The sequence below is a fragment of the Mya arenaria genome, chromosome 10 (assembly GCF_026914265.1).
Source record: "Mya arenaria isolate MELC-2E11 chromosome 10, ASM2691426v1".
In the NCBI taxonomy this organism is placed as follows: Eukaryota; Metazoa; Mollusca; class Bivalvia; order Myida; family Myidae; genus Mya; species Mya arenaria.
The window spans coordinates 41,123,982-41,149,746 of record NC_069131.1 but is presented as its reverse complement, the minus strand read 5'-3'; the positions used below and the strand labels follow the sequence as shown (position 1 = coordinate 41,149,746).

At 35.8% G+C, this 25,765-nt stretch overlaps 1 protein-coding gene across 1 annotated transcript in view; it reads left to right on the top strand.

The window, feature by feature from the left end:
• Window positions 1-16,178: 16,178 nt before the first annotated feature.
• Window positions 16,179-25,765, top strand: part of LOC128204709 (cadherin EGF LAG seven-pass G-type receptor 2-like) — a 32,188-nt gene continuing 22,601 nt past the window's right edge. The window contains exons 1-5 of the mRNA XM_052906111.1: window positions 16,179-16,203; window positions 17,096-17,134; window positions 20,414-20,494; window positions 23,513-23,689; window positions 25,078-25,153. Coding sequence (XP_052762071.1) covers window positions 16,179-16,203; window positions 17,096-17,134; window positions 20,414-20,494; window positions 23,513-23,689; window positions 25,078-25,153 — 398 coding nt within the window. The remainder of the gene's footprint in view (window positions 16,204-17,095; window positions 17,135-20,413; window positions 20,495-23,512; window positions 23,690-25,077; window positions 25,154-25,765) is intronic.

Sequence of the window (25,765 nt, the reverse complement as noted above, 5' to 3'; positions counted from 1 at the left end):
TCCTCGGCCATTTTTATCGAAAACAACCTCGGATGTATATGGCGGTTTACATACTCAAAAATTGGTATGTTTAAGTCCGCTGCAAGTAGATCCCGTAGTAATTTAATTTAGCAGTAAAACTTAATGACTTAACTCTTGGGAATCTTAATAATGCTCGCAATAAAATACTTCACTGGTAATCATGTTTAACTTAGATCAATAAATACAAGCTAAAAGACTACATTTAATTAATGATATAATTAAAAAATACCAATTACTTCTACTGATATACCGGCATACATCCGAGGTTTTTTTTCGATAAAAATGGCCGAGGAGTTCCGAATGGTAAATCTGTATGATAGTGCGATTATGTCAAGTATTACAGATGGCAGCGGCTTGCCAGCCGAAACCGGATGACTATAAACTGTATGAAATAAGTCCTGATTCGGACAGCTAGTGTATACTACATATCGTGACCATGGTTTGCTCGGGGTATTTAACAGTTGTCGCCAAGTTAAGCCGGGGTATATGGGGCCCCCTTGCGGGTCACGGGCAGAGCCCTGGTTGGGGTTCAAGCTGTTGGTGTTTAATCATTCAAAGAGCCAGAGATTGCATTTGAACATATCTATATATACATGTTGATGGATATGAGCCAATTTGGTTACAATGGCGATCGCCAGCAGGAACCGGAGCCTGAGCCTGAGATTGCATTTAAACATATCTATATATATATGTTGATAGATATGAGAGCCAATTTGGTTACAATGGCGATCGCCAGCAGGAACCATCGTGGCTTGCCGTCAGTTTTATTCAATATCAAATCTTTATGCAAAAAATAAATTGTGTGTTTTAAGGCCTTCATAATCAAAATAAGGAGTATATTTAATAATGATTTATAAAAAAATATTAAAGTCTAATTATGTTCAACAATTTAATTTATTATTACGATTAATGCCCGTTATTTTTTCATTTCCATCATTTTGGTTTTTCCGGATGCCAATCGTCTTTTCCATCAACATGGCGAAGGCAGCATTCGGAAGAATAATGTTGTTGTTGGAATCCGAAATCATAAAATCCACGCATCGGCAATCTAATTCTGTCATAATTGAGCATGACATGCTGTTTTGGGCGATCATACCTTTCTCCCTCTTTTGTTGTCTTTCGAATATTTGAATAATTAATACCGTTTTCGTTGCAGACCACATTTGTTACGTGTTTTGTTCGGTTGAAAATGGCTCAAGACCACAGTTATCTGCCCCCCCCCCCGTTGACCAAGATCCGGATGTGAATACAGACAAAAGAGTGCTTGTGTTCAAGTATCAATTTTTATTAAAATTGAATGAAAAAGAAGCAAAATATGTTCTTTTTGCAGAGAACTTGACTGAATTTGACACTCTATTGCAGAAATTGATAGTTTTCAGTGTAAATATTGGAAAAATCATAGCTTGTGGAAGTCTGAAAATTAGTTGTTTGTAGCCGATTGACTCCTTGGCGGAAGGGTTATGTATTTGAACTCAATTTTGAAAGTAGGGTCAATGGTCAACATGGTGTTTTATTGTGATTATATTTTGTGTCTTGAATTGTTCTAGAGATGCCACGTCCTTGTTTTTCAATTGGGATGTGTATAAAGTCAAAAGCCAGGTTAGTGTCTATATGAAACATATAGTAAAAATAACTGTGGTCTCACGCCAAATGTCCAAAAATGTGTCAGTAGATATGGTCTGAACGGCAACATTAGTTCCGGTACAGAATTTCAAAACCTACACCGTACTGTTAAGGGAGAAGGCTCCATTCCACTTAACAGATGCGCGCTCGTTAAAAATTTTACTCCGATTTTTTAGATGCTGCGGGCGCAAGTGATAAAACATTTATTTATTTTGTCTTTCTGAAGAAATAGGTGCGGGAAATCTGATGAACAAGTTATTAATTTGGTGAGGTAAATTCATTCGGCTTTATTCAAAAGTCTGTGCAATGTCACTATAAACGATGCATGTCAAAATCAGCAAAGTCCAGTCTTGAAAAGCGGAATCCATAAATGAAAAGGGATATAAGCTTCAATTATAACTTAAGGTAAGTTATTAGAATGTTTCATATAAAATGTACATATGTGAGATAGAAGCCTACTCATATAAGAGGCTGATGATGCCCTGGTGTAATCATGGTCGGTTCTAACATACGTTCTCATGCTCCGATGCTAAGTCAGTTCTAACACACGTTCACATGGTCCGATGTAATGTAAGTTCTAACACACGTTCTCATGCTCCGATGTTATGTCAGTTCTAACACACGTTCTCATGCTCCGAGTTAATGTCAGTTCTAACACACGTTCTTATGCCCTGATGTTATGTCAGTTCTAACACACATTCCCATGCTTTGATGTAATGTCACTTCCAACACACGTTCCCATTCCCTGATGTAATGTCAGTTCTAACACACGTGCTCATGCCCTGATGTAATGTCAGTTCTAACACACGTTCTCATGCTCCGATGTAATGTCAGTTATAACACACGTTCTCCTGCCCTGATGAAATGTCAGTTCTAACACACGTTCCGATACTCCGATTTAATGTCAGTTCTAACACACGTTCCCATGCCCCGATGTAATGTCAGTTCTAACACACGTTCCCATGCCATGATGCAATGTCAGTTCTAACACACGTTCCCATGCCTTGATGTAATGTCAGTTCTAACACACGTTCCCATGCCCCGATGTAGTTTCAGTTCTAACACACGTTCCCATGCCCCGATTTAATGTCAGTTCTAACACACGTTCCCATGCCCCGATGCAATGTCAGTTCTAACACACGTTCCCATGCCATGATGTAATGTCAGTTCTAACACACGTTCCCATGCCATGATGCAATGTCAGTTCTAACACACGTGCTCATGCTCTGATGTAGTTTCAGTTCTAACACACGTTCTCATGCTCCGATTTAATGTCAGTTCCTGATGTAATGTCAGTTCTAACACACGTTCCCATGCCTAGATGTTATGTCAGTTCTAACACACGTTCCCATGCCCCGATGTAATTTCAGTTTTAACACACGTGCCCATGCCTTGATGCAATGTCAGTTCTAACACACGTTCTCATGCCCCGATGTAATGTCAGTTTTAACACACATTCCCATGCCTTGATGTAATGTCACTTCCAACACACGTTCCCATTCCCTGATGTAATGTCAGTTCTAACACACGTTCCCATGCCCTGATGTAATGTCAGTTCTAACACACGTTCTCATGCTCCGATGTAATGTCAGTTCCTGATGTAATGTCAGTTCTAACACACGTTCCCATGCCTAGATGTTATGTCAGTTCTAACATACGTTCCCATGCCCCGATGTAATTTCAGTTTTAACACACGTGCCCATGCCTTGATGTAATTTCAGTTCTAACACACGTTCTCATGCCCTGATGTAATGTCAGTTCTAACACACATTCCCATGCCTTGATGTAATGTCACTTCCAACACACGTTCCCATTCCCTGATGTAATGTCAGTTCTAACACACGTGCTCATGCCCTGATGTAATGTCAGTTCTAACACACGTTCTCATGCTCCGATGTAATGTCAGTTCTAACACACGTTCCCATGCCTTGATGAAATGTCAGTTCTAACACACGTTCCGATACTCCGATTTAATGTCAGTTCTAACACACGTTCCCATGCCATGATGCAATGTCAGTTCTAACACACGTTCCCATGCCATGATGCAATGTCAGTTCTAACACACGTTCTCATGCTCTGATGTAGTTTCAGTTCTAACACACGTTCCCATGCCTTGATGTTATGTCAGTTCTAACATACGTTCCCATGCCCCGATGTAATTTCAGTTTTAACACACGTGCCCATGCCTTGATGTAATTTCAGTTCTAACACACGTTCCCATGCCATGATGCAATGTCAGTTCTAACACACGTTCCCATGCCTTGATGTAATGTCAATTCTAACACACGTTCCCATGCCCCGATGCAATGTCAGTTCTAACATACGTTCCCATGCCTTGATGTAATGTCAATTCTAACACACGTTCCCATGCCATGATGCAATGTAAGTTCTATCATACGTTCCCATGCCCCGATTTAATGTCAATTCTAACACACGTTCCCATGCCATGATGCAATGTCAGTTCTAACACACGTTCCCATGCCTTGATGTAATGTCAATTCTAACACACGTTCCCATGCCCCGATGCAATGTAAGTTCTAACATACGTTCTCATGCCTTGATGTAATGTCAATTTCAATCTCATTAAAATAAGATCACCAATACACGCGTCACGACGTTACGCTACGTACATAACGTAATGAAATGAAGTAAACGTCACGATATGATTTTAATGAGATTGTGTCAGTTTAACACACGTTCCGATACTCCGATTTAATGTAAGTTCTAACACACGTTCCCATGCCATGATGCAATGTCAGGTCTAACACACGTTCCCATGCCATGATGCAATGTCAGTTCTAACACACGTTCTCATGCTCTGATGTAATGTCAGTTCTAACACACGTTCCCATGCCTTGATGTTATGTCAGTTCTAACATACGTTCCCATGCCCCGATGTAATTTCAGTTCTAACACACGTTCCCATGCCTTGATGTAATTTCAGTTCTAACACACGTTCCCATGCCATGATGCAATGTCAGTTCTAACACACGTTCCCATGCCTTGATGTAATGTCAATTCTAACACACGTTCCCATGCCCCGATGCAATGTAAGTTCTAACACACGTTCCCATGCCTTGATGTAATGTCAATTCTTACACACGTTCTCATGCCATGATGCAATGTAAGTTCTATCATACGTTCCCATGCCTTGATGTAATGTCAATTCTAACACACGTTCCCATGCCTTGATGCAATGTCAGTTCTAACATACGTTCCCATGCCTTGATGTAATGTCAATTCTAACACACGTTCCTATGCCCCGATGCAATGTAAGTTCTAACACACGTTCCCATGCCTTGATGTAATGTCAGTTCTAACACACGTTCCTATGCCCCGATGCAATGTAAGTTCTAACATACGTTCTCATGCCTTGATGTAATGTCAGTTCTAACACACGTTCCCATGCCCCGATGTTATGTCAGTTCTAACACACGTGCCCATGCCCCGATTTAATTTCAGTTCCAACACACGTGCCCATGCCACGATTTAATTTCAGTTCTTACACACGTTCGCATGCCCCGATGTAATGTCAGTTCTTACACACGTTCGCATGCCCCGATATAATGTCAGTTCTTACACACGTTCGCATGCCATATTGTAATGTCAGTTCTAACACACGTGCCCATGCCCCGATTTAATGTCAGTTCTTACACACGTTCTCATGTTCCGATTTAATTTCAGTTCTTACACACGTGCCCATGCCCCGATGTAATGTCAGTTCTTACACACGTGCCCATGCCCCGATGTAATGTCAGTTCTAACACACGTGCCCATGCCCCGATGTAATGTCAGTTCTTACATACGTTCGCATTCCCCGATTTTATTTCAGTTCTTACACACGTTCCCATTCCCCGATGTAATGTCAGTTCTTACACACGTTCGCATGCCCCGATGTAATGTCAGTTCTAAAACACGTTCCCATGCCCCGATGTTATTTCAGTTCTAACACACGTTCCCGTGCCTTGATGTAATGTCAGTTTTAACACACGTTCCCATGCCCCGACGTAATGTCAGTTCTAACACACGTTGCCATACCATGATGTAATGTCAGTTCTAACACACGTTCCCATGCCATGATGCAATGTCAGTTCTAACACACGTTGCCATGCCATATTGTAATGTCAGTTCTAACACACGTTCCCATGCCATATTGTAATGTCAGTTTTAACACACGTTCCCATGCCATATTGTAATGTCAGTTCTAACACACGTTCCCATGCCATATTGTAATGTCAGTTCTAACACACGTTCACATGCCATATTGTAATGTCAGTTCTAACACACGTTTCCATGCCTTGATGTAATGTCAGTTCTAACACACATTCCCATGCCTTGATGTAATGTCAATTCTAACACACGTTCCCATGCCCATTTTTATGAAATTATTGCCAGACCTTTTTCAAATCATTTTTGTTTCGCTAACTTTATTTAATCAACGAAAATAATTCTGTCGAACATTTTTATTTCCAATTTACGCCCTCTTAATTTTGCAAAAAAAAACATTTGTTCAACAATGTTCACACTCTCAATTATTTACAACTACATGATTTCAAACAACTTGAAAGTAATAAGCCTTTGAACAACGAATCATGCATAATACATCCCTTGATATCGATATATATTAAAAACCTCATTCAGTATTGTAGTATAAACATCTTAAGTTAAATACAACAAAGAAATGAATAGAAAAAAAACTACATACAGGTCTTAGTTTACATGATTATGAACGGTTTGGGTTATCTGATCACAGAAGGTAAATTATTCCTATACCTACGTTACAGTGACATGGATTCTTTTTAAGATTATTAATGGTATCATGAGTTAATTTACCTTTAAAAATGTAGTTTTCATCTTCGACGAAGTTCATATCCAAAATATTTTTAACAACTTGAGTTTGTCTACCTTTCATTCCTTCGCCTCGTTTTTTTATTACTAAAAACTGTTAGGCAAATAATAATTTATTTATTCAATTCAAATAATATGATCGACGCGTTCGTTGCTTTTCAATACTGTTTAATTAATATTTATATTCAATAGACAAGAGGTCCTTCAATTTGGGCGTTATAGAAGAATTTGTTCGTCTCAAGAAAATGAACCTACGTAAAAACCTACGTCATCCGTACAAGTCCCCAGCTCGCATCCATGTTTTAAAGTTCATTGGTGGAGTGTGATTAAGAAAAAGCCATGAAACTCGTGCATCGATGGTGGCAACAAGATTTGTAATATTTTAGCTTTAAAAAATGTAAGTTTTATCCTGATTTGCATCAGTCAAATAAATGGGTACAGTAGACCACGATGTATGGTAAGAGTGTATTGAAATTCCACATCGACCATACTATTTGTAAACGTTACCATACTCCTACAATTTATTTAAGGCCTTGCATGTTCATCGATTAATGTTGTATTACATAAATAAAGTTGTATAGTAAGGTTGCTGGACCATCTGTCGTGTTATATAAGTAATACTATTATATTTGCTTTCTTAAAGTGCATTACGAATAACATTTGATTATTGGTAGGTTGATAACAAAATTGGAGTAATGCAATATACGATGCTCCAAGTGCTCAGATAATTAAAGGATAAATAATAATTTGAATTTAACTAAGTCGTGGTGAGTTATGTTTGTTTTTCTTTATTTTAACAAATACTCACGAAAAAAATAATGTAAACAATGTTAGATATTAGAAATAATAATAATGAGGGTAGTCATAATAATAAAAACAACAATGATGATAGTACTACTACTACTACTACTACTACTACTACTACTACTACTACTACTACTACCACCACTACCACTACTACTACTACTACTACTACTACTACTACTACTACTAATGATAATAATAATAATACATAGATAATAATAATAATAATACATAGATAATAATACATAGATACTAATACATAGATAATAATTATAAAAATATGTTTTATCTATTGATCGTAATACGTCGTAATACCGAAACGTTTCGATTTTAAAGTTTAGAGAACATATAATGTTTGCTTTAAAGTTTCATCAAATAAAATGCGTGATCCTTTTTCGCTTTTGCTGCATTACATTCCTTAGACTGCATAATCCGCACCATTTACGTACTCCGCAACCTGTTTTTTCACTGCGTCAAGTTTAGGGATATTTCCATGGGTGAGTTTGCGTAGTTCACACAAGTTTCTTTTCGCTGCGTATCCACCCTAATTCTGTTAAAAAATTTAAGCTATACTCGTTTATTTCTTATTTGCGCATGAATGAAAATCAATAATTTAAAAAAAAATGATACGCTTTTCATACATTTAGATAGCTACCATACCACGGCGGGGAATCCACGTGACCAAATGGTAGGTTTCAGTGCAAGATGGCGTCACCAAAACGCTCGACTCGAGCCGAAAATCAAGGCAATACAAATAATTATAAAAATTTCTTTATTTTTTAACATTTTTTAACAACCTATCTCTCAAAAATCGGAGCTGCAACCTATCATTTTCTTTTCGTTCTCATATCTTTTAAAATCATTAAAATATTCGTTCCCAAATGCATGTGCCTGTTATGTTTAAACAAAACTTTAAGTGTTGTATGCGATTTTCCCAAATTATAACCTCATTTTCCGCTAAATCCGAGCCAAAATGATAAATGGAACTGTAACCTACCAGTCGGATTTCGTACATTTTGGAAACATTGCCGAAGTGTTCTCGAGAACGGTTAAAGTTTCAAGGAAAACATGGATATGCTAATACAAACTAGGTAGGTGGGCATATGATCACAGGCATCTGAATCATTGTTTGTCACTAAAATGTTGCTTAAAGCCATTTTGGGTACATACAATGAGATAATCAACACATCTGAAGATATTTAGTGTCTTTGATATACAAAAAAGAAACAAGGTATGTAACTAAAACTTACCCGATTTCACAGTAGAATCCAGTTTTATGCAGATTTCTCAACCAACATATAAACAGTCCATTTTTAAATAAGTGACATGGAAGGAAGAGTCAATTACCTTTAAAATGGTGTACGATATGTTGGTATAACTATATTGTCTTTAGACAAACAAGCATAATTCAATGTCCAATTCTCGTGTTTTTCTTTAGTCGGAAAGAGTACAGCAAATTCAAATCTTCAATTTCCCCCGTGTAAACAGTACTAATCATAGACCTATTGAAGTTATTTTATGCTTCAGTGTACAGATAAATTAATCTGAAAAGTCGAAAAGTATTAGGTACATGGAAATGTATCCAACCAAACGTATGGTAATGTGAAGATCAAATAATACTTGTGAAGGTACGTGCTGCTTTACGGCTACAATGATTTTTTTCCGAATACAATGGACATCGTACCTTGGAAGAGTTGGCGTCGTTGCTATGGGTTCACTCATTTGCATGGGTTCATCGAGAAGTTGATTTATCAGTTTATATAATTTGCTTCCTTTTTTCTGATTTGGCTGGCTCCGATTTAACTGATATTTCTAATATTAAAAATATTACCAAATGTTTCGACAAGTTTTTGGCTATACGTAAATTTATAATTCAAATCCCAAGTGAATTTGTGTTTCATATTACAAATAAAGCTTGTTTCATGTGCATTTAGTCTTCCCACCACAAAGATGGATTTTTATCTCGCCTGTGATTGCTTCTCCTGATGTTGATTCAAGCCCCACCTCTTACTTTCGTTGATACAACAAAATAATAAACGTGTTATCTCCATTCAAATTGTATCCACCGATTCCATGTGTATCATGAAACAGATGTTGATACTTTTATATATAATTTTTGTGAATTCATTATAATGATTTTATCATTTATTTATTATTGATTTGTTATCAACTTACCAACGGCAAGTATGGTACGTGAGCCTAGTTTCACTAAGGATGATGAAAAACATTTGTTTAGTTCGGGCTACCGGAATCCTACATACGAAATTGGAGCGAACCATACCGTCAGTTTGTAATAATTATTAAAAAAAATTAAAGATATCTGTTTACTGTTTTTACGTGTGTGATTTGAAATGAAACTTAAAAACCGTTTTCCAAAATATTAATCAATGCCATTTCCCAATGATGACAATATCGTTATTACATAAAGCCTGATAAAAAATAAAAAGCCTACTTACGCTACCTCGATGTAAACATAACCAAAGCATTTTATTTTGGCCTAAGGTCAATGATTTTTATATTTTTTTTTAAAATAATGGATCGGTAGGGAAATTTAAAATAAAAAAGAGTGGGGTGAAATGAAAGTTGTGATCGTAATGTGGTCTTGGGTGTTTGTCATTTTATGGTTATGCTACTTATAAACAATGGAATACAGAGGGATACGCCCGGTAGGCTGGATTGTACGGGGATTCAGTTTAATTGTACATAGTTTAAGACAACTAGCCGACATCTGATGGGTATTCATGTGGTCCGTTTCGTTTCATTTGCATTTTCATTTTATTATCAAAGTTATTTAACATGACTTCGTTAACCCCTTTCATTCCATCAATGCGTTATCATGATTAACGTGCGCTATCTGCGATTGGTAAATATTTGATCAATAAGTTTAAATGGAAGGAGCATGAAAAATAATACCAGCTTTCAAATTGGACTTTTACACGTAATATAGGTTCTTTGTATTAATTTGAGTACTGAAGTGTATTGAGAACTTATTTACCGACAATAGATACCGCAATTGTCAACAAATATTCATATCTTTGAAGTTAGTGTAAACGTTATGACAAAAGACAAGATCATAAAAATATTTAATGTTTAATTTGTGCCACAAATTGAAGCAAAAGAAATTCAATTCGTTTGATCCGTTTCGTTTATTTGTACAAAATAACTGTTTTATATCCTTACAACTATATATTTACATATAACTTTATTCTATTTATTTATATCGTTTTCAAAGGAGAATCGACCCCCTATCAATAAACAAAAAGTTATCAGGGTGGTATTCAGAAAACTTTTTAAGTCCTTTCCTAACTTAAACCGATTTCTAAATAATTTCAAAGTCATATAAAAGGAAATGTATTTTAAAAGTAATTTTAACATTAAATAATGTTGTTGTTTTTTCAATCAGGTCAAAAGAAATATTGTAATTTGGAAATTCTTTATTTTTTATTTCATATGACTGAGGAGAAAAGTAAATTAGGAATGTGACTTAAGTTAGGAAATGATTTAAAAAGCCTGTATCGGTTGCAAAGGTGATTCGCTTTGGTTTCACACTTGACAAATCTTCTTACACTAGCAGGTGTATGTTGCATGGGTGGTTAGCTTTATGTGTCATATTTGACAACATCTTCTTACACCCGCATGTGTATGTTGCATGGCTGGTTAGCTTTATGTGTCATATTTGACCACATCTTCTTACACCCGCATGTGTATGTTGCATGGCTGGTTAGCTTTATGTGTCATATTTGACCACATCTTCTTACACCCGCATGTGTATGTTGTATGGGTGGTTAGCTTTATGTGTCATATTTGATCACATCTTCTTACACTAGCAGGTGTATGTTGCATGGGTGGTTAGCTTTATGTGTCATATTTGACCACATCTTCTTACACTAGCAGGTGTATGTTGCATGGCTGGTTAGCTTTATGTGTCATATTTGACAACATCTTTTTACACCCGCATGTGTATGTTGCATGGGTGGTTAGCTTTATGTGTCATATTTGACAACATCTTCTTACACCCGCATGTGTATGTTGCATGGCTGGTTAGCTTTATGTGTCATATTTGACAACATCTTCTTACACTAGCAGGTGTATGTTGCATGGGTGGTTAGCTTTATGTGTCATATTTGACAACATCTTCTTACACTAGCAGGTGTATGTTGCATTGGTGGTTAGCTTTATGTGTCATATTTGACAACATCTTCTTACACCCGCAGGTGTATGTTGCATGGGTGGTTAGCTTTATGTGTCATATTTGATCACATCTTCTTACACCCGCATGTGTATGTTGCATGGGTGGTTAGCTTTATGTGTCATATTTGACAACATCTTCTAACACCCGCATGTGTATGTTGCATGGCTGGTTAGCTTTATGTGTCATATTTGACAACATCTTCTTACACCCGCATGTGTATGTTGTATGGGTGGTTAGCTTTATGTGTCATATTTGACAACATCTTCTTACACCCGCACTACTTTAACGTGTATTAACGTTTGAGAAACCTTTCTTTCTACTTTTCGAGTGAACGGGTAGACAGATCGACCCTCACAAAAAAGCATTCCACCTGATTATGAAGATGTCGTTGCCGTTCACCTTGCACGAGAATCATATGTGTACATATGTCCTGCACGGTGTGTATCTCTTCAAAGATAACATGCCTGGATTTTCTATATTTCAAAATTTCGATCACACAGTGACGTATATGTAGCGTGTTTGCAATTCTTTGTATACGTTAAACCACTCTTTACTGCTGCATTTGCGTATGTTCTTTTATAAATTATAAAATCTTTCATTATTTTTTATTTCATTTCGCGAACTTTTATCAATGAAAATAATTTGGGCAAAAAATATTTTTCAGAAAAAAATGTTTACAACATTAATTATTGCAGTATCAACCATAAAGACAAGATTGCGAAAAAGAAAGGAATATTTTAGACTATTTTACTATTTACAATAAATGCCATTCTCACTATTTCCCAACAATATTCAGTGACACTTTAACAATAATTTACAAACAATATTATTTAGTATAGTATCAACTTAAACTAAAAAGACAATAAAGAGAAAAAAAGAAAAGAATCTGTGGACTGTTGGATTACAACTATTACTGCCAGTACTTCTCGAGTCACGGCAACTTGCGCACCAGCCTAAGCAGCGCGAATGACTTACAGAAGAGAGACAAAGTATACGCCGTAAGGCTTTCTTCTCAATTCTGTTTGCTCTATTGTTTTGTGCATAATTTACATGTTCTTTGTTTCAATGCATTACATTTTTGGCCTTTGTTATTGTTGATTATGCATAAATTTGTTGAACTTAACTAATTGTAAATATTATATCGAAATAAATATCGTTTAAACCAACTATTTTAGACATATTCAGGTGTTAGGGCCAGAAGGTAAATGACATCACTATGATGAGGGCTCCCATTTCAAATATTAAAGCATGGTGTCTAGAGTCAGTTTACATTTCAATTGAAATTAACGTAATGTCTACTTCTCATATGATGATAGAAGATATTGAATAGTTCTGCCTGTCATAATTGTAAGCCAAATATATAATTACCATTCATTGAGTTCAAATAATACAATAATAATAATGTCAATAATGTTTTATTGATGTTCCTATTCAGTAGACAAGATGTCATTCAATTAAGGCGTGAAAGAAGAATACGTTTGTTTATGTAAATCGACTCTGTGTAAATAAATCGCACCATCGGTATAAGATTGCAGCTCTCATCCGCAATTTGTATTTGTGGTAAGAGTCATAATTGTATATAAAGTTCATTTGACGCTTCGTGGTGCTATTTAATTAACATATTCGAACACTTTATTGCAAGCCTGCTTTTTAAAGGTGAACCGAGAATTATATTTGATATTGATATGTAAAGAACCAATTTCGAAATTATCCAGTCTACGATGAATTTCATTGGCAACGCGAATCGAAACGATTTCTAAAATCTGATTTTGTCCTCCAAAGTGTTAAGATAATTAAAGGATAAATAAAAAAAATATAAATTTGCCTGTGACGTGGTAAGTTATAATCTTTTTATCATTTTAACTTATAATCAGTATAAAATGATGGCAAAAAGGTTTGACAGGGTTTAATTTATAATATTCAGTCTCATTTGGTAGTAGTAGTTGTAATAATACTAATGATACTAATAATAATAATAATAATAATTAATAATAATAAAATCATTATAAAAAAATAAAATAATAATAATAATAATAATAATAATAATAATAATAATAATAATAATAATAATAATAATAATTTGTTAAGTCCTTGTAATGGAAAAGCGGCATAATATAAGAATATGTTAAGACAGGTATTAATATAAATGTGAATCGCAGGATTACCTCTCAGTGAAATAAAATTTATTATTGAGTGCTTTAGATAATTAAGTTTTAATACCGAAATATTTTGTTTTTGAATTTTAAAAAAAAACATCGTGTTTGGCTGAATTTATAATGAAATCAAATGTGTGACATGTTTCCGCTTTTGTTGCGTACACAGACATCCGTGAGGATCTTTCTTGCGATAGCATAATCCGCAAGTAACGCGTACTCCGCGTTTTTGTTTTGACTGCGTACCTGTTAGTGACATTTCATAATGGATTTTGCAAAATCCGTTAGAAATGTTCTTCGAAATGGACCTGCAGCATGTGGATAAAAGTTATATTACAGAAAGCTGAATAGGTGAACCATTTGTTTATTATATGAACTCGTGGGAAGAATTTTACATAATTAATTCGACATAGTAGACAAATATTACCTACGTGGGTCCGTTTCAATAAAGATGTTAGTCGATTTTAGTCGTAAATTGAAACAGTCTAAGTGCGATAGTTTCTTTATTATTGTGCTACGTATATGAGTGAATTGAATTTTCGCCGACATTTAAAATAAACATTTGATTGAAGCAATAAAAAAATAAGATATATCGTTATTTCTGACGTTTATACAGATTTAATTGAAATTCAGACTAAACCCCATTTATTGACGCACCTCTCTGTAAACATATCTGTAAATGGAATAGGAAATATCACACTAAATTGTAATTGCACGTGATGTACGTGAAGTTAGCGGCCTAGCGGACTAGCGGCGTGAAGTTAGTGGCCTAGCGGCCTAGAGGCATGAAGTTAGCGGCCTAGCGGCCTGGCGTCCTAGCGGCGTGAAGTTAGCCGCCTAGCGGCCTAGCGGCCTATTTTTTTCTCTATTTCAAAGCAATTGCTAATGCGTTTTTTATTCATACATTAACATGCGTCCTTAAATTGTTTGATATTCAGAGCATTTTTAAGAAGAAAAGGCATGTATACATGCTTTGAAATAGGATACCATTTTAGGCCGCTAGGCCACTTACTTCACGTCGCTAGGCCGCTAGGCCGCTAGGCCGCTGAAGTGCTTGATCGTTTTTTTGTTTTGCTTTTTAAGTTGAAAAACAGTAAATATATCATTTTTAGAAGAAATTGGATGTTTACATGCTTTGAAATAGCTGACTACTTAATCGAAATTTTGGTAAAAAATGTTGATAATTGCTTCAGAGTGATAATTTGTGCATACAAACAGTTAATATATCATTGTTTTAGAAGAATAGGCATGTATACATGCTTTGAAATAGGATACTATTTTAGGCCGCTAGGCCGCCAGGCCGCTAACTTCACGCCGCTGGGCCGCTAGGCCACTGAACTGCTTGATCGACTATTTTGAAAAAAAAACCCAGATAATTGCTTAAGAGTGATCATTTGGGCATAAAAACAGTAAATATATCATTGTTTAAGAAAAAAAGGCATGTATACATACCTTGAAATAAGAAACCATTTTAGGCCGCTAGGCCGCCAGGCCGCTAACTTCACGCCGCTAGGCCGTGAGGCCGCTGAAGTGCTTAATCGACTTTTTTTGAAAATAAGTTGAAAACGCTTCAGAGTGGTATTTTGTGCATAAAAACAGTAAATATATCATTTTTAGAAGAAAATGGATGTTTACATGCTTTGAAATAGCTGACTGCTTAATCGACTTTTTTGAAATAAAATGTTGATAATTGCTTCAGAGTGATAATTATATTTTGCGCATAAAAACGGTTAATATACCATTGTTTTAGAAGAAAAGGCATGTATACATGCTTTGAAATAGAATATCATTTTAGGTCGCTAGGCCACCAGGCCGCTAACTTTACGTCGCTAGGCCGCTAGGCGGCTGAACTGCTTGATCGACTTTTTTTGAAAAAAAAATGTTTATAATCGCTTCAGATTGATAATTTGTGCATTAAAACAGTTAATTTATCATTGTTTTAGTAGAAAACGTATAGAAAAATTCTCTGAATAGAACACAATTTAAGGCCGCTATTTTAATGTATGAATAAAAACACTTTGATTTATCATTGTTGTCCAAAAAACGCATAAGCAATTGCTTTGAAATTGAGAAAAAATGCCGCTAGGCGGCAAGGCCGCCAACTTCACGCCGCTAGGCCGCCAGGCCGCTAGGCCGCCAGGCCGCTAGGCCGCTAGGCCGCTAGGCCGCTAACTTCACGCCGCTAGGCCGCTAGGCCGCTAGACCGTTAGGCCGCTAACTTCACGCCGCTAGGCCGCTAGGCCGCTAGGCCGCTTAATTCACGCCGCTAGGCCGCTAGGCCGCTAACTTCTAGCCGCTAGGCCCCTAGACCGTTAGGCCGCTAACTTCACGCCGCTAGGCCGCTAGGCCGCTAGGCCGCTAACTTCTAGCCGCTAGGCCGCTAGACCGCTAGATCGTTAGGCCGCTAACTTCACGCCGCTAGGCCGCTAGGCCGCTTACTTCACGTACATTTGCACGTGCAGCTTTGAAAAATGACGACAATTCAAATGCACAATTATGGCACTCAGCTGCCAACAACATTTGGAAAATAGTTAAAAATGCTTCAGAAATTAGATGGAAAACGTAGGAAACGTTTCATTCGGAATTTAAACATCTTTATAATATATTGGTTGTCCGGTAAGCGCAGTGGTAAGCGCACGTGCTTATTATCAAGGCGACCCGGGTCCGATTCTCGGCCTCGGCGCGTGTGAGTTTGGTTAGTGGTCACCAAACCGGATAAGTGGGTTTTCTCCGGGCATTCCGGTTTTCCCCCACAACACAAGACCACACTCTCGCACAAAATCGTGCCAACGGGAGTGAATTAGTTACCATAACATTCTTCACAATCGTTATAAAATGTATAACGTTTAAATTACAATATAAAGGACCAAAGGATCTATTCAATACAATGATGCACTTATTATATGACTTGATAAACAGATATTTCTAAATTAACGTTGAATTTACTTTCACGAGCTATGTCCGATGGCTGTCGTTGAATAATAGCGTCGGACGTTTCAAGAGTTGGCGATGTTTTTCTGGACTTACTCGTTTGCAGGTGATCAATACGAAATTGAAATTTAACTTGAATAATCAATCGCATGTCAAAATATTATAAATAATAAGTAACTTTAAATTTGCACCCAGTATTCTCATTTTTTTTTTAATAATTGATGTGTTTCGCGCCACATTGATTTTTATCAGGATTCTGATTGCTTATCGCGAGTTCTATTCGATCAACATCCAACCCTTATGTTTCCTTTATGACAACGAAACATATAAACACGTTATCTCCCTACCTATCGAATCAACCAATGAAACCTGTATAATACACACATTCAAATTTTCTGATTCATTCCATTTTTCCATTGTTTTAAACAACCTTAGTCGACTAATTTTAATGGAACATTATGTAGTAGTTGTGGGTGTTATTAATGTTGATGTGACTTTAATATAACAATTCATTACTTTTCAGAACGAGGCTTCACGTTTAAGTTCTTTCGGGAACATGAGGGTATTTTGGGCAGCAGTCATAATTTATCTCCGATTTCAAGTAACCACCGGGACGCACGGTACGAAAGCCTAATTTCACTAAGGTCAACGTAGCGGATTCGCAACCGGCGAACCCCTCCCCCCCCCCCTTCCATCTAAAATCGTCCAAATTCACTTTTTATTTCAATATAGGTGAAGAAAGTAATACAATCCACCCCAAATGCATTTTTTCGGAATAAAAATTGTTACAATGTTCAAGGGGAGAGGGGGGGTGGGGCAAACCCCCTGCCAACAATTTAAACCATATAAATTTCGTTTCTGAGGGAAGGGCGCAAGTAAAAAAGGTACGCCCCTGAGAAACGCCCCCTCTTATGTCGAATCCTGGAGCCGCCCTCGCACAACATCTTCATGAAAACACAGCACCATTAATCTTATTTGTGTGTAAGCGATGTGAGTTGTCTAGTTGTGCTTGTAATGCGTTTTTTAATTTGGTGCCAGTCATTTTAGCGTTATGTTACTTATAAAACAATGGAATGGACAGGGATAAGCCTGGAAGCTAGAATTGTACAAAGAGCATGTTAAATTGCATAATTGATAACACTAAACCCCATCTGAAAGTTCTTTGGCTACGAGGCATTAGATCACATGGTCAATGTCTTTTCTAGTGCATTTTCATTTTATTTTAAAATTAAAGTTATTTGGAATGTCTTCGTATGCGTGTATGCTTAATATGTTTCAGATGTCGTAGGCAACAAAATAATAAAACAACAATAGGGATTGCTTTCCAAATATCTTTCATTCGATTTTCTGGCTCATCTGCAAAACAACACGTTATGCTCGAATATTTCATTATTTATTAGGATCGACATGCGTTAAAATGATTGGTAAACATTTAATCAATCAGTATAATTGGTAGGAAAATGATGAACAGCCGAAGCTTTCAAAATAGAACGTTTAACATAAAAAAGATTCTTTGTATTATTTTGAGAACTGAGGTTTATTGAGTCCTTATTTACCGAAAAAGATATTGCATATCGACAAATATCCCGCTTTTCAATTAATGTTAAGTAGATGTCACAAATAAGTTCAAAACACATATTCAAGTTTTGATTTATACCAGAAATCACCTTACTGAAAGGGTATAAATTGATCCGTAACGTTAACTTCAAAAAGCAGTTTAATATCTTTACAATTATATATTTACATACGAACTTATTTAGTTATCAAATTATTTGCACTGCAGAATCGAACGCCTATCAAATCCTATAATTACTTTTGTAAACGCGGTGTCATCTGTCTTCTAAAATATCAATTTTTAAAACAAGTATGGCTTTTTTTAAAGAATTAATGGGCCAACTGTTGAAATCTTCGTTAAAGATGGCAACGTTGTTAATGGCTTCATTGTTAACATTAAAAGATATGTTTTTGCTGTAATATGCTCATATATTTAGATAAAACACTTACATTTGTAGCCGGTGTCTCAGATCTCGATAAAAAAAATACGGCAAATCACAAGTGAGACCATTTTAGTTCCAGTAGAGAAAATATAAGAAAGTTAACAACGACGACGTTTACTACGATGTAAAAATTCACATCGAAATTGAACGATCGACCCAATGTCTAATGTGAACTTTAATTAACTTAGATAAAAGCACAAAATGCATGGTTTGGCTTTTGACCATGGCAATGTTAGCCACCGGTATCTCACATTTAAACAGTGCAAAGATACATGTATGCACCTTAAAAGTTTCGTATAATGTTTTATTGAAATGCATGTTTGTTTTTTTCCATACCAGTATCAGTGTGTGTAAACTACGTGATAAATTACGTCAAATATGTCGCGTCGGAAACCAATAAAATGAAGACTAAAAATAACTTTTCTTTTTCTTTACCATTTTAAATGAAACAAAAGGCAGTCTATGTCGCTTAAAGAGCCACGCCTTCGTCTTATTACACGAGTTTGATTAGGCGTTTAGATTCTTCTAACACTTCGATAAACCTGTTTCCAAAATAATGTTTTGACACTGCTTCATTGCGAAAATGTTTGTCAACGAAGAGTTTTAAGAAACTAAACTCTCAATCAAACTCTGGTAAAAGACCGAAGGCGGGGCTCTGTAAGCAACGTAGATTGCGCTATGTTTCATTTAAAATGGTAAAAAGGTGAAGTTATCTTTGTTTAAAGTCTTCATTCAAAGCAAAATATTGATGACGCAATTGATCACGTGGTATACACGCACTGAGTATGATATGGGTTACCAGACAACGATGTTTAAACAGACAACAGGACTCTACACTCTATAATTGTATGGTTCATCAGTGTTTGTTCCTAAATGTGACTGAGGAGTCATGTTAAGCAGTAAATGACACTACAAGAGTGGAGCGAAAAAATATACATATTCCCCGGACCTTGGGGACCGAGGTTACAACTGACTGGTGCCTTACACAGTTATGATACTCTTTCAATGTAATTTGTCCTTACAAATTATTATGATATTGGTATTCACCTGTCCTTATAAAGAGCAAGAAAAACTGTGATATAAAGTATCACAGCGGGCCCACAAACAGATCTACCATGTAAATATTTTGAAGTTGGCCAAGGCTATGAAGGAATTCAAAGAGACCTATTTTGGTAAAACATTAGTCTATACACAACTACAGATTATATTAAACACTTCTTCAAGGGGGACAAAGTCTTGTGACAGACAGACAGCATTAAATCAATATGTCTCTTGCTTACTCGGGAAAAGACATAAATAAGGCAAACCAAAGTTACAGTTCTTGCACAAGCACAGTTGCCAATGGGTTTAAAATAATTCCTTTCCATTTACATGAACTAGTTCATTTGAATAAACCATTGAAAGCAAAAGAACAACAACTTAGATATTGATGAAAGTAATTTAATCCGTGATATCTTCTCATCTTTTCACCAAACCAGCAAAAAAAAAAATACTCAATTCATTTCAATGAACTGCCATTTTCAATAAAAATACACAAACATCCGTCTTTACGTACACTTTAAGGAGTATATAAAATAAATTAAACAAAATAAGTCTTAAAAAATCTTTAATTTCAAAACATTTTTTCCTCCTTTGTCTATATGGTGAGCAATTGGTCAACAACTCTAATTTATTTCTATATCGTCAGCTAACTCGTCAGCACTTTAGTACGTGCCCAGAAACGTTAAGTCTCCATAAACCTTTTACTCACCACGTATTAATTATAACTGCAGCGGCCCGCAATGATACTATTTTATCCTCAATGATAAACATGCTTTTAAGATGTTATTTTTGAACTGTTTCAGCAACTGGAGTATGTAACAACAATGACAGAAAGGGCGAAGACGACCCCAAAAGCAAAGACAACGACATCGGTGGAAATACAGGTACATTTATATTATATGTGTGTGATGTTTTGGAAGATGAATTTCATTTAATTCTTGAATGCCATCTGTATAACGAATTACGAAGTTCATATATCAAAAAGTATTATCGAAACGACCAAACGTGTCAAAATTTGTTGAATTATCCGAATAATCCGAAAACGTTAAAGTGAATAGAAATTTAGCCATGTATGTTAATTATGCATTTAGTCTAAGAAACAAGTATCATTATTATTGTGACTAGTGATAGCCTATATAAACGTTATTTCACACTGATCTCTCGCTGTCATATATTGTCATGTATTGATTTTACTCTACATGTATGCAATAGTTAATAGTTTTGTATTTTACGCGATGTCATATATGCTCTGTATATTATGAATATGGCATTGATCACTTGACAACTTAAATATATATATTATGTTCTGAAATGTATACACATGGACAGTATGTCTACATGTATTTCTGTATAAACTATATTCGGACAAATTGACTACAGACCGATTTTACGATCATGCTAAGAAAAATATTGTCCCGCTCTAATTAGAAAGTTATGATTATACTCCAATCATATAGCAAAGAAGTGTTTATTGTTTTCATCACCTTGAAATAAATCTTAATACAAGAAATGGACCTAAATAATTACACAAGGTTTAAAGGCAACCTAATTGTTTAATGCTTTAGAATATGAATGATGACCTCCTAAATGTATAAAACAACGTTTGTTCATGAGCAATGACCGTCGCCCCGATAGCTATTCAGTTGAATGAACAACCATGCAGATTAGGAAAGAAGTGACTTAATTCATGCGCGAAACTCAAAATTTGGGCCGCAAATGAAATGTGCAAGAACTATGAGTCATGAATATTATTTTTTTAATTGTCAAATTAAATGAAAAGTTAATTGTTACATTTACAGTAAATTATGTTTATATTATAACTTGTATTTTAAATATTTCAAACCATGACATTTTGCAAAGCGTACGTTATTGGAAAGGTTGGATGTACTTCAAAACGACAATTACAAACACGATAAAAACCATTATTAGTTTTTTCTTTGAAGAAAAAAAAATACATTTCCGTTAAATCTTTGGAATAGGAGATCTTTTCAAAAATGGGGAATTGATTAGTAAAGTACATTAATGTCACTATTAAGGCATACAATTTGCTTGTTATTAATATAAATTGTAGAATAAAATTTGGTCAAACGGGTTTAATGACATATCTAGTCAATATTACTATTATCATGACAATGCTATTTAATGTCATTTTTTGACTGAATAGAATGAACAAAACATGTCTTTACATTTGTATGTGCGAATAATCAAAGAATATAAATGCCTTTAATAAGCATTAACTGTAATGAATGTTCCATCATTCATCTCAAAGGCACCGTAATGTTCATACAAATAGTGTATGAGCCCATATTGGTACTTAACTTTAACAAGAGAAGGAACGGTATTTTGCAATATAGTTATTTTACGAAGGGTTTTGTTATCTAAGTTCAGGTCTAAGGCCTCGCCTATTCAGTATGTGTATACCACGTGATTAATTGCGTCATAAATGCTACGTCTGAGGACAATGCTTTGAATAAAGAAAAATAACTATACTTTTTTACCATTTTAAATGAAACTTAGCGCAGTCTACGCCGCTTACAGAGCCTCGTCTTCGGTATTTTAGCTGTGTCTGATTGATTGAAGTTCCTTAAACACTTCGACAAACCATTTCACAAAACCGCTGCTAAAGGTAATCTTTGTTTTAAGTAATACTTTTATTCAAAATGTTGCCTTCCGGCGTAGCATGTATGAATTATTTATCACGTGATATTCGCACACTTCTGTTGTTCATTGAGTGCTTTCATGTAATTTCTAGTCGACAGGTCATAAACGGTGCACCAACAAATACTCATGTTATGTCCAACGGTAGTTCTTTCATTATCCGATCAGTCATTGTTATTATATCGGAAGCAAAGGAATTCTCAATAATTTGATTATACATTAAAGTGAATTGATATGACATTGAACTCTTCAGGATAAATCCCTTCATATGCCGAAAGTTATACAGTTGAAACCCGTTGGCTCGATATCCCAGGGACCGGCCAAAATACTTCGAGCCTCGCAAATATCGAGCCAAGCGGGAATACTTATATAGAATAAAAACAAATCGGTTCTTAAAATTATGTTCGAGCCAACGAGAAAGTCGAGCCAAGTGATGTCGATGCAACGGGTTTCGACTGTATTAAACATTAATACATACATTACAAGAATCGACAAATTATTACATTAAAGTTCCATATTGTTTTGATATTATATCAAAGCACACTCAAAAGTATCTTACGACTCTTTTACGATTGTCCACGAGATTGTCCACGCCCACAACTTCTTACAATATGCTGTATGATCGATTGAAATACGGTAAAGAAATGCCAAACAGTTGCGAATATTTGAAAATTGTTTAAAAATATTTGGGTCAGAAATAATTAGGAACATAAATGAATGTTTCGGTGTAAGATGGCAATATATTACACATGATAAGCACCACGAGGAAACATTTTTCTTTCAGTGATGAATGTATTTCAATTTTAAACGAAAAAAACACACCGTTTTATTCTTCTTTAGACACGCCGTTTACGAGCAAATATAAAACCGCACTTGTTTTCTAGTTAAATTTCGTAAACAGTATCTCCTGTGGTAACAACAGAACTTTACATTAATACCATGCAGAGATAGGTCGAGATTTTATCGAAAACTCAAAATTGATCATTTAATTAATGGAATGAATTTGATACAATTCTGTTATTTTCATTGCTTTATTCAAAACATTTAAAAGTAACCTACTTGTATATTAGCAATATGCGTATGTTAATTCGAGGGAGAATGCGAACAGGTTCCAAGTGATATTAAAGTAGAAGATAGAACCTTTTCGCTTTCAACCCTCGAATTACTTGACCCCACTGAATGACCGAACGAAAAACCAAAGGCAAACCGATTAAACATAATGTATCTTCACGTCTTCTTTTCAGCTTTCGGGTATATGATGGCAGACCCTGATTATACGTTCGGCTGCTGTGGGGTTATCGAGAAATGGCAGGCCATGTTCGATAACGTTGAACCAGACACACGGACTCTGGTTTTTCAAGTCTGGCGACCGATTACAGGGTCAACTTATCGACTCGTTGGGCAGAATTCCGTCACTGTTTGTATGTTATCCTGCCTGATTTATCTCTGAAATAGGTCGTCAATCTGTCGTCTAGGGAAATCTGGATCTGTATATCACCCTCTCTGAATTATCTCTGAAATAGGTCGTCAATCTATCGTCAAGGGAATATTCTGTATCTGTATATCGCCCTCTCTAATTTATCTCAGAAATATGTCGTCAATCTATCGTCAAGGGAAGATTCTGTATCTGTATATCGCCCTCTCTGATTTATCTCAGAAATAGGTCGTCGATCTATCGTCAAGGGAAGATTCTGTATCTGTATATCGCCCTCTCTGATTTATCTCAGAAATAGGTCGTCAATCTATCGTCAAGGGAAGATTCTGTATCTGTATATCGCCCTCTCTGATTTATCTCAGAAATAGGACGTTTAATCTATCGTCTAGGTTAAAATCTGTCAACTGTTTGTATGTCATCCGCCTCGATTTATCTCAGAAATAGGTAGTTTATCTATCGTCTCGTCGGGCACATGCCGTCTCAACTTTTATATTATCCTCTCGGACTTATCTCAGATATAAGTTATGCAAATATCAAGACGGGAATGGGGCCGTTCCAGTAAAGATCTTAATCGATTTTAGTCGTACATTGAAATTATCTTTGTGTCGTAGTTACAATATTTTGCGTCATATTTGAGCGAATTTTACCGTATGCAGTATTGAGAATGAGAAGAAAGTTGAGGGAAATATGCTTCATTTTGTAACGTTTATACAGATTTGAATTAATACAGGTTGAGACTCTTTATTGAAGCAATCCTCAAATCTCTATGTCTGCTGCATGTTTTTTCTCCGACCAATTCCTGACTTACGTTGACCTACGAGTGTATCGGCCGGGGATAATTATTGCGCTCAGGAAAAACAAAGACAAATGTAAAATATAAATTTAATTTGGCCGAAATAATGAAAACACACGTCCGAACCGGATTAAAACTAGAGAACAAGTGAGAAAGGCGCCAAAATAAAGAAGGGCGGACAATTAAACATTCGGCGCTAAGAAAGAGTTCCCTCCCTTGATAATTATTAAATTTTCTCAAAATTAGTTAGATTATTTGTTTACATACATGATATACACAATCAAGACTGATCGATGTTAATATATAAATAATCCTTCTATGTTACTAGTCTTTCACAATGTATAAGTTTATGTAATTGAATTGACGACACTTTATTATTTTGCTTTCGCGGAACATCTCAGACATATACGGCACATTCTATCTAAGATAATCACTAGAATATACTTTAAGTATAAATTAAAGTGTATTCAGTGATTTCTTCGTGAACAAGAAGCAGACCACAGAATTAATAATTGATTACATTTTGCTTTGTAATGTAATTTTGTTTGGAAAACGATAGTTTTGCTGTATCCCCTTTTCAGCTGCCGACGCTGAGGTTACATTTCCGATAACGACGGGTAAAAGAATAACTGTGAAAGATCAGGACCGTATCGGATGGTATGCTTATAGTTTACTCCTTGGCGATTTTGCTGAATACCTCTTCTATAAAACAGCATAATGCTTGAAAAACGCAAGTCATCACCTTAATGCAGAGTCTAAACAACGGCTTCTTTTATAAACATCCTTAAACGAATGTGTTGTATTACTGCAGAAAGGTGGCGATATAAAACGAGCAGTTAAGTAAAATAAGTTTTCGAAATATATTTATGTAAGACTCAGTCGCGAAAAGTAGAAGACTTAGCATATTTTTCTTATGGTTGGTACCTTACATTAGTTAACCAACCCCCCTTCACCGCCCCCCCCCCCCCCCCACCCAAAGTGAACGCTGACCGTTCCAATGTGAAAGTAAATTTAACAGTGCGTGAATACCACGTGATTTCGTCATAATTGCTACGTCGGAAAGCAATATATTTCTTTGAATAAAGACTTTCAACAAAAATAACTTTATTATTTCGTCTCTCTTTTAAATAAAACATAACGCAGTCTACACCGCTGAAAGAGCCCCACCTTCGGTCTTTAACCACAGTTTGATTATACGCTTTTGAAAACACTTCGACAAACTTTTTCACAAAACCGCCGCGTGATGAAGCACAGTAAAAACCTGTGTTT